We start from the raw sequence: 17,554 nt of genomic DNA on the forward strand, positions 1-17,554 counted from the left end.
GTGCGTATCAATGAGGCCATCACTGGAGTTCAGATGGGCGGCTCTCACTGCAAGATCAGCTTGTTGGCTGATAACGCTCTCCTCTATGTCATTAAACCGTCACAGATGATCCCTCATGTGTTGCGGGCACTGGAGTGTTATGGGAACCTCTCAGGGTACAAGGTTAACCTGGACAAATCTGTGGCTTTCATGGGGGCCAACTATCGGAAACCGAGAAGGAGTATGTGGAGGGTCACCCCTTCCATTTGCAGAGAGAGAGGGGTTCCGACACTTGGGAATTCAAATCACACCTGACCCAAAAGACCTCTTCCCGAGCAATTTTACCCCTTTATGGACAGAGGTCAAGAGAGATGTAGAGAGGTGGGCAGTCTCAGGGTTTTCATGGATGGCACGACTCAACCTGATCAAAATGGTGGTACTTCCTAAATTTCTATTCCTCTTCCAGATGCTCCCCACTCAGGTCCCCACCGCGTTCCTACAGTCAATGAAACGCACCCTGCTCAGGTTCCTCTGGGCGGGACAGAAACATAGGATTTCCTACAACGTCCTCACGAGGCCCAAAGACGACGGATGGGTGGGATTCCCAGATTGTGACACATACTACAGGGCCTCCCAGCTGAGGATTCTGGTCGACCATGTCAACCCTGGGTCAGAAAAGCAATGGGTGGCACTGGATAATAGGCTACTCGCCCCGGTCACTCTCGACGAGTGGTTGTGGGTCCCTAAAGCACACCTCCCCAGGCAGGTTCTGGACCACCCGGTACTGGGTGTTCTGTGGTCCGTCTGGAAGGAGGGGGAGCTACTACAGATGGCTCACAACCTGGCCCTCTCCGCTGAGTTGTATTTGGGCGTCACCATTCCTGGCCAAAGTAGCAGAGCCTGCCGCATATCAGAGGTGGTACGAGGCGGGCCTCGTTAGGGCATGCCACTTGTGGGTGGGCGGCTCCTTCATGCCCCTTCTGGATCTGGAGGAAGCCCTGGGGCTGGGCAGGCTATCACCTTTCCGCTACCTTCAACTGAAGGGAGTCCTTTCCGAACCCTCATGGGGCGACACCTTCAGGAGGGACCTCACAGACTTTGAGAAAACGATCATCTCCACACGAGGCTCCAGGGGGGTCATATCCCGATTGTACAAGCTCCTCTTGCTCTCGATACCTAGAGATCCCCACCAGCACGGACACAATGGGAAAAAAACTTGGGTATGGCAATAGATGACAAAAGGTGGACTAAAATGTGCATCCAGGCCCACCGCTCAACGACCTCCCCCCAGTACAGACACCAAGCTTTAAAGGTTTTGCACAGATGGCACTACCCGCCACAGTTGATTGCCAGAATGAGCCCGGGTTACAACCCTCACTGTTGGAAATGCCGAAAGGTAACAGGGGACTACATGCACATGTGGTTGTCTTGCCCTAGGGTGCAGTCATATTGGGGAGAGGTCCTATCCTGGATGAGGCGGGTTGACAGAATTACTAGGCCCCTCTGCCCCTGGCTGCTTCTATTTGGCATTGATGTGGGAGATGACCAGGAGGACACTCGGGGCCACATGTTACAGGTCATGCTCCTGGCGGCCAGGTGCTGTTTGGCCCAGAAATGGAGGAACCCGCACATGCCCGAGGAGAAGGAATGGGTTGCACAGGTTCGGGCGATATACGATCTGGAATTTCTAACCCATGTCCTGGAGGAATCCAGATCCAACATTGAGGAACTCTGGCTCTCCTTTGAAAAGTACGAGCGGCCGACCTGAGGGGTGAGCCCTTGACCTGTTGGCATGCTCGGGTTCTGGGCCAGGAGGAGCTTGGGGTCCTCATCGGTATCTGTTGTACGAGGCACGCACCCCCTCACGGGGTGCTGCTAGGTTGAGCCCTAAACTTTGTGTGCACTAGTCTGTTTGACAGTCCGAACTTAAAGAATGCACAATGCGTCCCTGCAGCGACAAGTTTGAAATCAACACCTGTTTACTGGCTAGGGGAGGGTGGGGTATGGGGGTGTGGAATGGGTTATTGACTGAACTTTTTTTAACTGGGAATGGATCGAATTGAAATTATATGTTTGTTGTAATAACCTTAAAAAATGCCAATAAAAACTACATTTAAAAAAATAAATTAAAAAAAAATTCACCCTTGAGGGACGTAGAAGGTTCCGAAAAACAGGTCCCCGTTAGTCGGATGATGGATCGATGGAGCTTGAGGCTCGATTGACCGAAATAAGAGCAAAACGCAGTAAAGGCTCGAGAGCTGTAGCACGAGCACTCCAACACTTGAACATGCAGTAAAAATCTGAAGATGGCTGCCAAAGGAGGGGCTTACGTAGAGGGGGAATCATTGGCTGGGGGCAGTATGACCCAGAGACCAGCGATCGGTTGTTAGGAGAAAGTTCAGAAACAAAACAAACTGATTTTTTCTTTCCCGAGGATTCCCAGCCTGATGGGGAATATTCATGAACATGTGAATCCATGCCAGACACCATGCTGGAGAAACTAGGATTCCTTGGTGGCATTGGGACTGCCTACATGTGGGAAGAAAAGGGGACAAACTTGGCCGAGATCTCATGTAACAAAAAAGTTACAAGGAATAGGATGCACATACCGAATCGCCAAAAAAGGGCTCAGCACTGGGAGGGAAAACACTAAGCAGTTAAGGGTTAATATAACTTAAAGTGTGTAAGTGTTTACTTGTCTCTACTGATTTAATTGTAGTGCTCTACAGTTCACAGTACCCCTTCTAAGGTAAGCCTGGCGGCTTAGTCACTCTACCGACTTGTGTAGTACAGGCCTATGTTAAAAGTTGAGTCACTAATACCAAGCAGATGCGTTTTGTTAAGTCACAAACCAGATGGACTCTACAAAATCTTACCCAACACCCTGAATACATAGTTACCAGGTTGGTAAAATTACATTTAAAAGCATGCTGTTAGGAAAACTGGTTCATGACAGAAATACAAGGTATACTCCCAATTCCACCACTAAGTGTTAAAGGGGGAATCCTAGACCACACCATCACTTACAGTGATGAAATGGTAGTGTTAGCGGATCACACCCATTGAATTCCTATAGGACAATAGGTGGAGCCAAGAGGTATACATACACTCATACCTTGAACTTCATTTTCAAAGCAACCACCCCTGTGGCACTGAGAATCACTGAAGCCACGTTCTACCGTCATTGGTCCTGGTGGTGGAAGTACAGGGGTGGCAAGTGAAGTTCCAGAAGGAGGAGTCTAGTATAATTCCAGCTAGGTGGCAGTTCCGATCTTCGTTTAAGATGCAGTTCTAGCACATTTCAGCATGGGCCAGACTACCTGCAACAGCAGTCATGACTACCATCAATGTGAATGACAGCCTCCCGAAGCCAGAACTCGGGCAAGTGAAGAAATCGTGGTTAGGGGTCAGCAGACCCAACTAAAGGCTGTGACAAACCAGCTCTAGCCAGGCACCTTTTCAGGATGAGAGCAGCTTGTGATGCAGTAACAGACTAATCAGCTGAACACCTGCACAGTCCCTAAGCTCCATTGCACGGCAGTGTCTATTGCAGCAGAGTTCTGCTCTGCGAATGGTCAGTCCTGGGACACTTCAGATGTCCACCAACAGAAGGACAACCATGCAGGACAGGACTAGTTAAATCCAAATGCTCGAGGCTTCTGCTGCAGTCCTCTGGTGTTCAGTGATGGTCGACGTGTAAAATATCTTCAGGCTATCTGCGCATATCCAATATCAGGGCTAGGTGTGCGGTGGGATGTGAGCAGGATCAGTGGGTGTATCTACAGAGAACGAGACCCCCCTATGCCCCACCCGACAGCACCCCAACACCCCAATCCAAATTTACATTGGCACTAGACAGCCCCAAGCACAATTTCAACCAGTTCCAGCTAAACAAAACTGAAAATAAAAGGAACGCCTTAAGGGCCTCACGAAAGTGCATGCCCAGGGTAGACAATTAAAAGCATGAGAGAGCAGGAAGACAGCCAAAAATAAGTGGCCCAAAAACAGACTAAAAACAAGTCGATTATATGAAGAATAAAAAAAAAGATACAAAGTACCCTGTAACACTCCACTGAAGATGGTGTATTTTATAAAATAGATGCAGAAAATAGAATGGAAAAATCGGAAATGAGGGCAGCAATAGCCCTGCACTGGCAGCCATGAGGACCGATAAATAGAGGAGTGGAGCAGTTAAGTGAAGCTACAAAAGCTTCACTTACCAAAAGTCACCAGAAATCCAAAAGAGACCTATGATGGTTGTTCATTTGGCATCAATGGAGATAAAGTGGAAGGCCGCATTTGGCCCTCTTCAAAGCTCACTTACTATGAACAAAGAGATTAACAACCAAAATCAATCTAAGTAGACAGACTCCATCAGTACGGATATGTAACTAAAAACATAGGTGTCATTTAAATATGTCTCGAAGTAAGTCTCTCATTGAATGCAGAAGTGAAACACTTTCAAAGACTAGAAGGCAATATTCAGTATTAAAGTAATAAAGTAAATGCAAGGGCAACAATGGGAAAAATAGAGTCTACTTATGCAGTTAGAGAAGAGCATTTACAAAAATCATACAAAGGCCACGATTTGCTCTAAAAAAAAAAAAAAAAACAGTCATTACCCGCCACTTTGTTGTCCTCCATTTTCTTCAAAATCAACTGCTTCTCCCGACTGCTGTTTAGGAACTTAAACGATGGATCAACCAAAGCTTTGTTATTGCTAAGGGGGGGGGGGGGGGGGAACAAAAGTGTATAAGAATTATATAATGGGAAAACCAAAGTTTGAATTGAATGCAGATAACATGACCATATAGCATTATACACAAGTCATTTTCTTACTGTTTCCACAATAGGGTGCGGAACAGTTTAGAGGGTGGATTACCAAAGCATACCAGTACAAGTCGATAAGGGGAGTAAGTGAAATTAAATCCTGTTTCTCCATAACAGTCATCACAATCCTAAACACATTTATTACTTTGTGCAGGTCTTGGATCGCAGAACACTTTAAATAAAGTTCTCCAATGAAGCCAACTAAACCTTGATTAAAAAAAGGGCCGAAGTTGCCACAAAATAAAAATCTACCATTGAAGCACTATGGGTGGCAGTTGTCCTCTGAATTGTTTGCAGTTCTAGCCACCTCTGGTTCAATCATTGTTTCTATTAGAAAATATTTTTTGCAGCATTCCCTCATTGACATCAATGGGAACCCCACCCTTTTGCTAGGATTTGAACCCTACCCTAAATTTATGTTTTACTTTACTTGCTCAGCTCACCTCTTTTGGGGCACTGATCAGTAAATATGGCAGACAGTGCAAGGGGGGCTTTGGGAGGGGGTGCTGGGGGAGGGACTCAGTCCCCTTTGAGATTCCTTTGTTTCTGCAGCACTGCAAGAGTACTTTGAAACCCTTTACCAGTACGTTTTGTTTTTATAACATTTCTGTTACTTTCACAAAGTGTCCAAGACGGGTTGTTGGCAACAGATATTTCTAGAGTTGCTTAAGCACATTCAATTTTACCACCTTGCGAGCTTAAAACCAGGAGCTACTTTTGAATCCACAGGGCTACTGGCACCATACAAAGATACATATGCGGTATTAACTCAGTTTGTTTGGTACAAAGAAAAGGTGGCTAAATAACATGTGAAGACATTTAAAGCAGAATGGAACATGTGTCATGGACAAAAATGTAGCGTTTGCATCTCATGTGCAAGTTACATTTGATGGGTGGCGTGTACTAGCTTCTGGTTCTACCAATGAATATCCTGCCTACTGGTGATGCCCAATACCCAGGAGCTGATTTTAGCTCATGCTCAATAAATCTCAATTTCTACCCCTGCCATATACTCAAGTCATACTAATCTCGGAAAAAAGGATCCAGAGGATACAATTTTGAAAACGAGGGAATCAAGGAATTTAATTAGACCTGATCCATTATTTTAATATCAGAATTTTAATCATGATTTAATCATAGTACTCATAACAATTTTACATCGCAGGAAAGAATTTAAGAACACATGATTTTACATACAATTCATCTCATTCATACACAAGCGTCCATTAGCCATTCATACATACCCAACAATGACAAATATAAGCTAAAACTTTATCCTGAAAAAGTCATAACAATCGATTACTTATTGTCTTCATTAAAAAAGAAAAGAAATATATAATCAATATGTAAGAGACCACAACAAATCGCCCAGGTGGTCATGGGTTGGGATGGGTCACGGTGTCCAAAATCGACCATCTCTGGTTTCTCAACCGGTTTCGACGTATTTAACTTTGAGTTACGTCTTCATCAGGAGATAAACAATTACACTCTTCAAAGCGAAGAAAAACAGCTGGAAGTTCCTGATGTAACAGGAAGAACTGCTGCACCAATCTGCAGTGTCCTGAAAAATCTGGGCTGAATGGCTGTCAGCCAAATTATGGTGATTGTCCAATCCTACATCGCTGCAGAATAGAGAGAATTTTTGAAGGAAGATGCCAGTCCTCCAATGGTTCCGTTCATTAACACAATGGTCTTTTGGGAGTCGAAAAAACCACCACAGCCCTCACGTTCTTATTCTAGAAAGAGTCGTTGGAGGACTGACATCTTCCTTCAAAAACTCTCTCTATTCTGCAGCGAATCAGTCACTGTAGGATTGGACAACCACCATAATTTGGCTGACAGCCATTAAGCCCAGATTTTTCAGGACACCGCCTATTGGTGCAGCAGTTCTTCCTGTTACTTATATCAGGAACTTCCAGCTGTTTTTCTTCGCTTCGAAGAGTGTAATTGTTTATCTCCTGATGAAGACATAACTCAATTAAAGTTAAATACGTCGAAACCGGTTGAGAAACCAGAGATGGTCGATCTTGGACACCGACGTGACCCATCCCAACCCATGACCACCTGGGCAATTTGTTGTGGTCTCATATTGATTATATATTTTTTCTTTTTAATGAAGACAATAAGTAATAGATTGTTATGACTTTTTTAGGATAAAGTTTTAGCTTATATTTGTCATTGTTGCGTATGTATGAATGGCTAATGGACGCTTGTGTATGAATGAAATTAATTGTATGTAAAATCATGTGTTCTTAAATTCTTTCCTGCGATGTAAAAATGTTATGAGTGCCATCATTAAATCATGATTAACATTCTGATATTTAAATAATGGATCAGGTCTAATTAAATTCCTCGATTCCCTTGTTTTCAAAATTGTATCCTCTGGATCATTTTTTCCGAGATTAGTAGTATACCATTACCCTGACCCAGAGTGTGGGGTCCCCTGTGACTTTCAGATAAATATATATACTCAGTCATGCCACTTATTTTTCACCCAGTCCTTTGGCCATCCTGTCCTTTTGCCTTCTTGCAGTCTTCTCAGCTTACCTCAGATACCTACAGGTTCCTGCCAAATGCAAAACTCAAACAGACCTCCCCCTCCCAGAATGGTAGAAGGGCTAACAAACAACAACCACGCTATTAATGGCAAAAAAAAGAAGCAGTTATAGAGTTCAGTCTGCAGCAGCGCGAGCAGGAAAGAGGAGCTACAGTGCATGAACTCTGGTTCCAGTGAATGGTGGTGTGGCTTTAAGGAAAAGGAGCTCAATTCCCTTTAATAACTGCGGAAGAGCGCGCGTGGAGCTCGTGTAGAGTTCAGTCTGCAGCAGACAGCAGTGACTGGTGTGACCGGAGGCAAGAAGCAAGCGGTACGAGTAATTTATGGCAGACAAGGGGCCATTGACTCATCTCAAACAAGCCCAAAAATCACTTTCCTCTTTGACCGGTAATATGGTTGATTGTGAAATGCACATAGACTGAAAACGATACTGAAATTGAGTGAAACAAGACAAAGTGCAGGTCTTAACGTTGCGACATGTGAATGGGACTGTAGGGGGGGGGGGGGGGGGGCGGTGCCGCTTAATATCGCCAACAAGACCAACTCATGTTTAAAATGCATAACACTTGATGTGCGAGAGGCAGCCTCCTGCAAACCAACAACTGAAACAGTGCCGGGACCCTCAACGGCATCGCCCACAAACGCAGAACCTAAGTCGGCCTCAGCTGTTTATGCGGCATTAGATTCAGCTTCAATCTCGGAATCAGCAGCGAAGTCAAAAGAAAACCAGATCCCGGAATTAGTCAATACCACAACAATTGTATTAACGAGATGTGGCAACCGATGCGAACTCAGGATGGGCACATGACTGCACAGCTGAACCCACAAAAGAGAATGAAAGAAACAAAAAGGACATCAATGTACACTGCACTGTACCAATGAACTTCCCCAACAGCAAAGTCAACAGAGCTAATGGCAGATCTAATCTTGGTGCCGACACGAGCGAAGGCTTAAATTACAATGAAAAGGACTCTAACAGACCCATCGCTGATTTGGAGGCGATTGAAATAAATGCATGATCATTCCAATTGCCCTTCGATGTAACTTACAAGGAATTGCTCGCTTTAGAAGTGCTGCATGTGGCTTTAGATACAAACCTGCTGAAATTCACTTTTCCCCAAAATATCTGCACTACTTTCAAACTTACGTAATGAGAGTAATCCAATACCAAAAACCGCAAGTTATGACAGAGATGGCGTCACTATTAAGAGGATTAATAACGATTTTAACAGAAGAGAGGAAAATGAAATAAACACAATAAAAGGTTTTGAACTATCAACCGGTGTTGTGACAGAATACGCCTGCGATTTCCAAACGGCTCTGGTACACCCCGAGAAAGTTAGCTGGGCGCAAGGCACTCTTGATGTTGACTCCAAGCAGATTTTGATGAAATGAAAAACTTGCGGAAGGTTTTGCAAATGGAAAATCCAGTAACTTCAGTAGCTCTGAAACAAACTCTGGACAGGTCACTTCAAGTGAAAACAACCGCCCGCCGAGCGACAGTGAGAGAATGGATGCAAAAACCTAAAACTATCCCGCCCAATCGGACGAGAGATATTGACAACTTGGAAACAAATCACGAGAATAAAATAGCATTAACCTCAGACAGCCATGGAAAAGAACCACCTAAAATGGTAGCCACTCTTCACAAAGAAAGAAGTTCCCTAACGTGTTCTACAGCAATACACGAGAGGGGAAAAGGCCTGGACCAGCCATTTTGGCAATGGCAGAAAAGCACTCCACGGAAGGAGTGATCAGAAAAACAAGCAACGACAACATTTGCAGTCCGGTTGGCAAAGATACAGATGCAAAATCGAACCTGTCAGTTGCCGCGGCCATTCAGATTCATAATGTTCTGGTCGCCACATCATTGGCCTTAATTCCATTTATTAAACTGTATGAAAGCTTAAATGAATCCATACAAAAAAATGGAGCTGTAATAGGGCATCTGACTGGTACAATAAGCAAAATAGAAGCCCAAATCCCTCACAACAGGACGCAAAAAGCCCCCAGTCTGTTGATCGAACAAATAGGAAAACAAAAAATAGTTGATTGGAAGAAATGCTTGGCAGCCTGAAGCAGATGGCAGCACAGACAATCGAGACACCAGCCTTATCTACAAATAGGGTGCAGGGTGGAATAGATGTAGCGACACAATGCCACATGGTTGCGAATAAAGTGGCCAACCTGAATGAAAAGTGACATCGTCAAAGGGTCCAACTCAAAAGGGTGCATTGATTTAACAGAAAAGTGAAAAAATGACGACCACTGCGACGACTAGTGTCAATTCCCATGCAGTGGACGAGAGTTTACACAGCATGCTACATTCGCCCATGGCAGGTACCGCACAAACAAATGTTGAAATCAGAAAAACAACCAAAGGGGCGACGACTATTCAAGAGAAGTGCCCAGAGATTCCATCTTGCTCCATGGCAAAAGTATTGTATGGAATATTTAGTTGGTCCTGCAAAAAAACTTTGTGATTGCTGCGTGTAAAGATAAAACGCAGGTACAGCTTCATGGTCATGCTAAGAAAAAGCTAGAAAGAAAATAAGAATATTCAGGCACCAACAAAACACTTTAGCAACACAAGTCAATTTATAAGAAACCTGACTACTCCTGCGAAACCAAACATTTGAAAGAAAAAAAAATCATAGATTGAAGCGAAAAAACATGGAAGGAAACGTTGACAAAAGAGTGGGACAAGTTAGTAAAGGGGTCACAAACCCTAAAAAGCAGATGAGAATCGACTCTGATCAGAGCAAGTCTGCCTCAATGGACCAAATGGAGGAGTTATGCAACTTATCCACTTATTCAGATGATGACTTGAGGTCTGTCCCCGAGGGTCTGACGTGGAGCTGTTGAACACGACCATAAGCAGTCTAGAATCATCACAGAGCAAACATGAGAAACAATCAGCAAAGAAAACTTGTTCCATCAAGACTGCAATGAGCAACCTATTGAAGCGAATAAAGGGTAAGCAAATCACAGCTGAAAGTCCCAAAACAATATACGAACATTCAGCTCAAAATCAAAAATCCATCAATCCAGTGCAAGAAGCTCTTCGAGGTGAGCAAAAAGTGCTCGCACAAAAAATTAAGATTGAAAATATTCTCTGAAGAATTTGACGTCAACCTGAACCGCGCAAATATAATGCGTCTACTACATGCAGTGCCAGTGCTACGGACCATTAGGTCTGAAGACATTCGCATAGTAGAATATCCATCGGAAGATCACGTTGATTGTGTACTATTACATATTAAAAGCTGTACGCAACATTTTAATGACTGCGAAATAATAACTGATGCGTTTAGGGTTCGAGATCTCAGTCCATGAAACAACTGGAAGACGAGTAATTGCAGAGGGGAAAAGAGTCCAAGAGTACGAAAGAATCCAAGGAGCAGCGACAAGACGATCTAAGGAGACATCTAAATACTGAATCATTTTCACAGCCAAAGAAAGGGAATTCTACAGCTGAAATGAGGAAGCACAAGCTGGTGAAAAATGAACTTGACGCCCCTGTGACAGATCTCGTGGAACACCAGGGGGTTTAGCCATCTCTACGACGACTTCCCAGTGGACCTAACTGACAACTTTATTTGCTTGCAGGAAACATGGATGCGCTCGCCACCAGCAAAGGATGGTTATCTAACCTTGATAAATCCTGCAGAGAAAAATCAAAAAGGACACCCATTTTCCAGGTTAATAACCATGTTAAAGTCAGGAACAAACTGGGAAGTAATTGAAGAAATGAATCCCAATAGCTATGTCCAAGGAATGTTACTTCAATACGCGAATGGTCAAAAATATAAATCACACACCTTGCTTTTGGTGAATGTATACTGGAATCCATTCAAGATCTCTGCTGGTGCATTTATAACGGCTGTGACGAAAATAGATAATCAAAGGATTTGTCAAAACCTACCAATCATCGTGTGTGGAGACTTGAACATCTCCTGGTTCGACAGAAATAAGAAGCTTATAGAGGTCAAATCGACAGGACACCTTGGAAGCGCAAGAAGATCACAGTGGAGCAACGAAATTAAAGCCCGGTACTGTCTTATGGTAAACGGAAACGTGAGGCGATATACCACCAAATTTTACCTGGCATAACATGGGCCACGGAAAGATTCTAGATTTTTGGACATCACGAAATGTGTTCGTTAAAATCGACAAGCTACAAATTGTACCAACAGCAAACATTATGCATTGGTAATTTCATGGCCACTAAGTGTAAAAGGGAATCAGACACTGAATGCCAAGCTCTGGAGGCAAATCAAGGGCGAAATAGGCTAAGAATAAAAGAAAAACAAATTCATGAAATGACAAATGAGATACAGGAGGCAAATAAAGAAACATCGGACCTGATAGACCATGTACCACTACTTCCATGTTTGAAACTGGGCTTCTCCAAAAAAATACTACACTGCTAAAGATCATAGGCATAAATGGAGTATGACTTTAATAAATGAAAAGAAGCAGCTTAAGAAAGCCCTAACCAAACTAAAAACACGGTTCAGAATGAACGCTTCCATACAGCTAAAATGGAGAAAACTATCGAAACTGGCTAAAAACATTCTTACCAGAGGGACCAAGAGCGTGGGGAAGAAATGTTGGCCTTAATTATAAGAAATAACACGAGCGATATGGAACATCCTGAATAAAGGTTCAGTTAATCAAGCTGCCTTAATGACAAATGGTGTGGCTGAAAAGGACTGGATACTGCACTTTCAGAAGGTGTTCGCAGGAACCGAGAGGCCGCCTTCGAATGAAAGTGGAAAAGAAGACAACCTGGGATATAATAGAGACCAACGAAGACATTTGTACAGCCATCACCAAGTTAAAGACTTCAAGAGCGGCAGGCCCGGACGGCATCAGTAACGTGATGCTTAAGGAACACGAACATGCGTGGTCGATATTCATTGAAAATCTGTTTGTGGCGATGGCCAACAGAAGGAAAATTCCGATCTCTTGGACTAAGGCAATAATAGTTCGTTTTTAAGAAGGGCAGTCGGGACGATCCTGTCAACTATCGCCCGATTGCCCCCCTGGACACCATTGGTAAGGTGTTTGCGACATTTCTCCAAAAAAAAAAAAAAACTTTCTTTATGGGCCAAGGAAACAGACATACTTTATGAAAGGCAAACAGGTTTCACCAAGGGCGTGGGAACTGAGATTAACTTAGCCTTGGTGAATCTGCTGAAGTTGGAAGCACTACAGACAAAGGACAACTTATTCATGGCTTTTATCGACATGCAGCAGGCGTTCAACACTATAAACAGGGATAAATTATGGCAGAAACTGGAAAATAGAAAATGGCCTAACGCCTTACTGCTGCCAATAAAGGCGTTGCATTCCAAAAGCACCATCAGAGTCAGGCTAAATGAAAGGGGAGACCTGTCCAAGTTGATCGTTACCAACAAAGGGGTGAAACAGAGATGCCCTTTGGCAACTGCCCTGTTTAAGCTATAAATCGCCGACATCCCTACCGCTTTAGCAAGTGTCAACTGCTTCCCACCAAAAATCAATGGACGACAAATTACACAATTTACGCGGATGACCCGGTCCTGTTTGACAGGACCCAGCTAGGTCTACAGCGGCTTCTTTCAAAACTTGAAACTTATATGATCGACAAAGACCTGCCAATAAATGTGGAAAAAAAGAAAATCATGAAGTTTGGTCATGCAATGGCCGCCAAAATAACTAAGTGGCAAATTTAGAACAATAAGATCGAGGAAGTCACCGAGATCCGTTATTTAGGAATACTGGTGAACACCTCGATACGAGAATGGAGCTGGGTGCAAGAACGATTTTATCGGACCCGAACACTTGCCTTACAAGGAGCGAGAATCCAGACGCTGTACGGAAAATGTTCATTAAAACCGCTCTGCACGTTTTACGTACAGAAAGTAGTCCCCACAATAACTTATGGGGCGGAAGCAGGCTGGAACATTGACCAGAAGATCTGGACTCAATTGGAAGGCATATTTTGGCGGCGAGTCCTGAGACTACCAAAGTATCTATCCATGATCATAATATGCCACGAGCTAGCACTGGAAAGTTTATATGGAACAGTGTTATGCAAATCTATGACTTTGCTGGGAAAGATGGAAATACCAAATCCTGAACCAGCATTTAGAATAGTATCAGGAGGAAAACATTTACATAAAGGTTTGCTCTTAACATGGTCAGAAAAGGTGAAAGGAATTATGCAAACTGCAAATATTCCGATGGACACATTATTGGACCGTCCACAAATTGCAAGAAAGTTGAAAGTGGCTATGGATCGAAATTCGACAATTATGGAAAGTTGTCAACAGCTTTCGATCTGGGCCAGACAATGAACAAAGTTGATAATATGCCAAAGTATCTTCGACAATTCCCTTCGAGATACCATCGAGATGGCTTCTTCAGAAGAACGTATATAAAACAAAACAAATGGTGATGAAACATATGGGGAATGTCACAGATGAAGCATGCAGACACTTTATTATACTCAGAATAAACAAAACATCTTCTAATTGAATGTTTTGCACTTAGTGAGTTGAGATCTGTCCATGTGAGTAAATTCCAGCCTGAAAATGGCACGATGGATGATTTCTGGGACCGGATTTTGAGTGAAAGTTCCGTACATCTAACTTGCTCGGCTATAAACCTGCTTGATAAGGCTATAAACTGAGGAGATAAAGACTAACTAATGGCATCTGGAAATTGAGATATTACTGAAGTGATGAAACGAGTTGTAATAAAAGTTTGTAAGAAACTAGATGTTACAAATATAAAATAATAAAGGGAGGCGCCTAGTTGGTACTTGGGTGCCCCTGTTGCGCACTATGGAGGCTATGGCCATAGCCTTCGGTATTTTCTTTACAGAATAGTTGGTAGTACACATCCACTGCCACCAGCCATAACTAGGTGATTGTCTATGTGTGCAAGAAAGGCACAGGAGCAGACAGAAGGGTGATACCAAGTATCACTTTGGCACTCCACTGAAGGTGGTGTGTGCCAATCTCTCAAGACTATACAATCTCAGACTATAAAGTTATGGGAGAGATACTAAGGATCTCCATCCTTATGAACTGTAGTTTCATAAAGGATATAGGAAATTAATCTTACCGGAGGACCCTAGGGGTCTCAGCAACACTGCCCATAAGGAGCTGTGTGCGGTGCAGTACTAAAACCGATGCATTCAAGAGCCATGGATCAGACGGACTCAACAGGAATACAAATAGAGTTCCAAAAGAGCCCATAAGAATGAGTGGAAAAAGGCGCCACTCATTCAGGATTAATAGAAAAGGGTCCAGAAGTCCAGCAGAAAGTGCTGGGGGTCTCACTAGGAGAGGGGATGAAGTACAATGACAAATCTCGCCAACATACACATTCATACATATGAACGAAACAGGATTTGATTAAGGGGATACCTAGTTCCCTATTCTCAAGGAGATGGGGGACCGCATCAAACTCCGGAAAGGAGTATTTAAGCGATTCCTGCGGCAAGGCAAAAGGAAGGATGTGCGACACTCCAAAATGGAGATTAGATACTTTAACTAGAGAATAAAGATCATAGAATTTGTTGTGCATATTTGTTTTGGGGTTGTGAAAAATGTTTAAAAAATTGACGTTTTGTATTATGATAATAGGTTGAAGGTTAAAACTATAGAACGATGGTAAATAATTCAACTGATCAATTCAACTGATCAATTCAACTGATCAGATCCTAAACCACAGCGATTGTCGTCAAATAGAGTAGCAGTTGTGAAAGAAATAGAATAAAATAAGAGATTGCCAAATATAAAAGCAGGATAGTACGAATCGATAGAACCATAAACGTAAGAAAATATTGTGTAGGCTTGAAAATTGAAGGATTTTGGGATGATGGGTGGAGATTGATGGTGCTGCCCCGAATTGATGTGGTATAATCAAATAAAGTAATAACAGAATAAAATAACCAATAAGTATTAAAAAACATTATGGGGACACTCCCCTACTACACTCATGCAAACTACCACTAAGATACACACCCAAGATTAGGAAATGCCAAGCCGAATGGGTAAAAGGCACGGCTAACAAAATGCTCATGCCTTGGCCTCAAGAAGATTCACTATCAAGAACACTATTGCAACACATATCATACTTACATGCTGCATACACATGGAAGTTGCAGAAAATGTTAGCCATTTTAGAACTAGGGAAAATGTATCAGTCAGAAACAAGACCCGCCAGAAAAGGAATGGAAGCTTAATCAGCATAAAGGGGAGGACCCAACTCCCTTAGCTCCTTTTTCTCCTCCTGGAAATGTTGGTATAACTTGGGACAAGCAGGGGTATGTTAAACATACAAGCCCCGCCTCCACCCCGCTCATAGTGATGAAAGAAGAAATTAAGATCAAAGAATGAAAATATATGCCAGTACGCAAAATAAAGAGGGTGATTACAGAAGGGACAGATAGATAAGAGGAAGAAGTCAAGACAAAAACAAGAGCAGGACTAAGTCAATGAAGTGACAATAGTACAGAACGAGTGGATGGGAGAACAGATACTACTCAAATTAGATGGAAAAGGTATGTACTTTGTTAGAGAAAACAGGAATGGAAAAGGAAGGGCATACAAAGAAGGATAAAGGACATGAAAAGAACAAAGGTATAAACAGAATTAAACAAAATAGAGAAGAAATTAATAAACAGAAACAGATTGAAAGAACGTAAGTTGCAAAGAAGGTGAGAGGAAGAGAAAAGGGAGATGAGAAGGGAAGAAATTAGGAGTAGGGATAAAAAGGATTAAATAGATCATATCATTAATAGATGTAGAACAATCTAAGCGCGAGAACAATGGGAAGAAGAGCGGGTCAAAAAGCCCTGCAGGGAGCTGTAAGGAAAGCAGAGAACAGACATGAGTTGATTAACATGAGGCAGAAGGGATAGGGCAAATGAGGGAGAAAGATGGTTATAAGACTAAAGGATGCATCAAAGGATCTCCACCGAAAGAAACAGGAAGAATGGAGGACAATGTTGGAGCATAGAACGCTGTCCCTAAGCAAACTAGATCTGGATGACGAGGAAAGGGATAACAGCCATACCAGCTGGGCTACATTGATGTCAGACGAAGAGAAGGAAGAAAATTAGAGAGCACGAGAAGGTGCAAATGTAGAAAGATTGGCAAAATGACCAGATTTAGTAGACCCAAACATAACACCAGAACAGTCACTAATCCGAACGACCACAAGCAGCCGCATAGCACAGGGCTTATATCTTCACCTTATGTAAGTAGATTAAGGTCATTGCCAGGACAAAGACAAACAAGTGAAACTAGCCCCATCTGGAAAATGAAGTGTAGGTGAGTACAATTGTAGATCAGGATTTACACAATTCCTGTTAGAGAAAGGGGAGCACGACCATAATATATACCGTGGCCAGGAATGGATTAAGATAATTTGAAATGTAAATGACCCTAGTTTGACGGCAGGTGAGGGAAAATTGATTCATGAGTTAGAAAAAAATGACAGAATGACAGCAGGAATGCCGTTCGCTGTAGGCGACGTAAAAGGCCTACTAGCAGCCATTCTAGGGGAGAGCCGATATTTGGAGACAGAGGATATGCGAGTGGAACAGCATAAAACAAGACACAACGGAGTGCCATTTAATAACTGTAGAGCAGACGAATGCTTAGAGTACAATATCCTGACACATTAGACATAGGTGCAATTAAGACACAGAAAATGTGTGAGGACCAAGATCCTGTTGCTTTTATTCAGGAGATTCAAGAACAATGGCATCTTGAGACAAAAGAAACGTGGAATAAAACAGTAGCATTATTTTAGCATATTTTGTGTGAGGGACTGCCCGAGACAGTGCAACTGGCAAATGAAGAAATCAGTAGGGATGGAAGCAAGTCCATGGCCAGAAATACAGTTGACTATTGTGCATCATTGTCTATTACAAGAGAAGACTTAGAAAAAAGCTGAGAATAGAAAGAGGGAAGTTCTTACAGAAAACTGTCGAAATTTGCCATGGAAGGAGCAGTTTTGAGTCGTGAAGAGAGGTGCAGCCAGCTCAGTCAAACAATTTAAGGGTACCCTATAGATCAAGGTGGTGTAATGCGTGAGCAAAAATGAGCTAAAAAAAATGGCGTCGATGTGCTGCCATTTCGGACATTCACTTTATAACCACAATGGAAGTCTGAGCTCAATTAG

General features: G+C 42.9%; 1 protein-coding gene across 3 annotated transcripts in view; it reads right to left on the reverse strand.

Moving 5' to 3' along the window:
- The window catches only part of USP37 (ubiquitin specific peptidase 37), a 724,569-nt gene that overhangs the window by 566,115 nt on the left and 140,900 nt on the right, over positions 1-17,554 (reverse strand). For all 3 annotated transcript variants that reach the window (XM_069616844.1, XM_069616843.1, XM_069616845.1), the window contains one exon: positions 4,602-4,699. In XM_069616844.1, coding sequence (XP_069472945.1) covers positions 4,602-4,699 — 98 coding nt within the window. The remainder of the gene's footprint in view (positions 1-4,601; positions 4,700-17,554) is intronic.

This window comes from Ambystoma mexicanum, chromosome 9 (assembly GCF_040938575.1).
Source record: "Ambystoma mexicanum isolate Mex_15411 chromosome 9, UKY_AmexF1_1, whole genome shotgun sequence".
NCBI classification, from domain to species: domain Eukaryota; kingdom Metazoa; phylum Chordata; class Amphibia; order Caudata; family Ambystomatidae; genus Ambystoma; species Ambystoma mexicanum.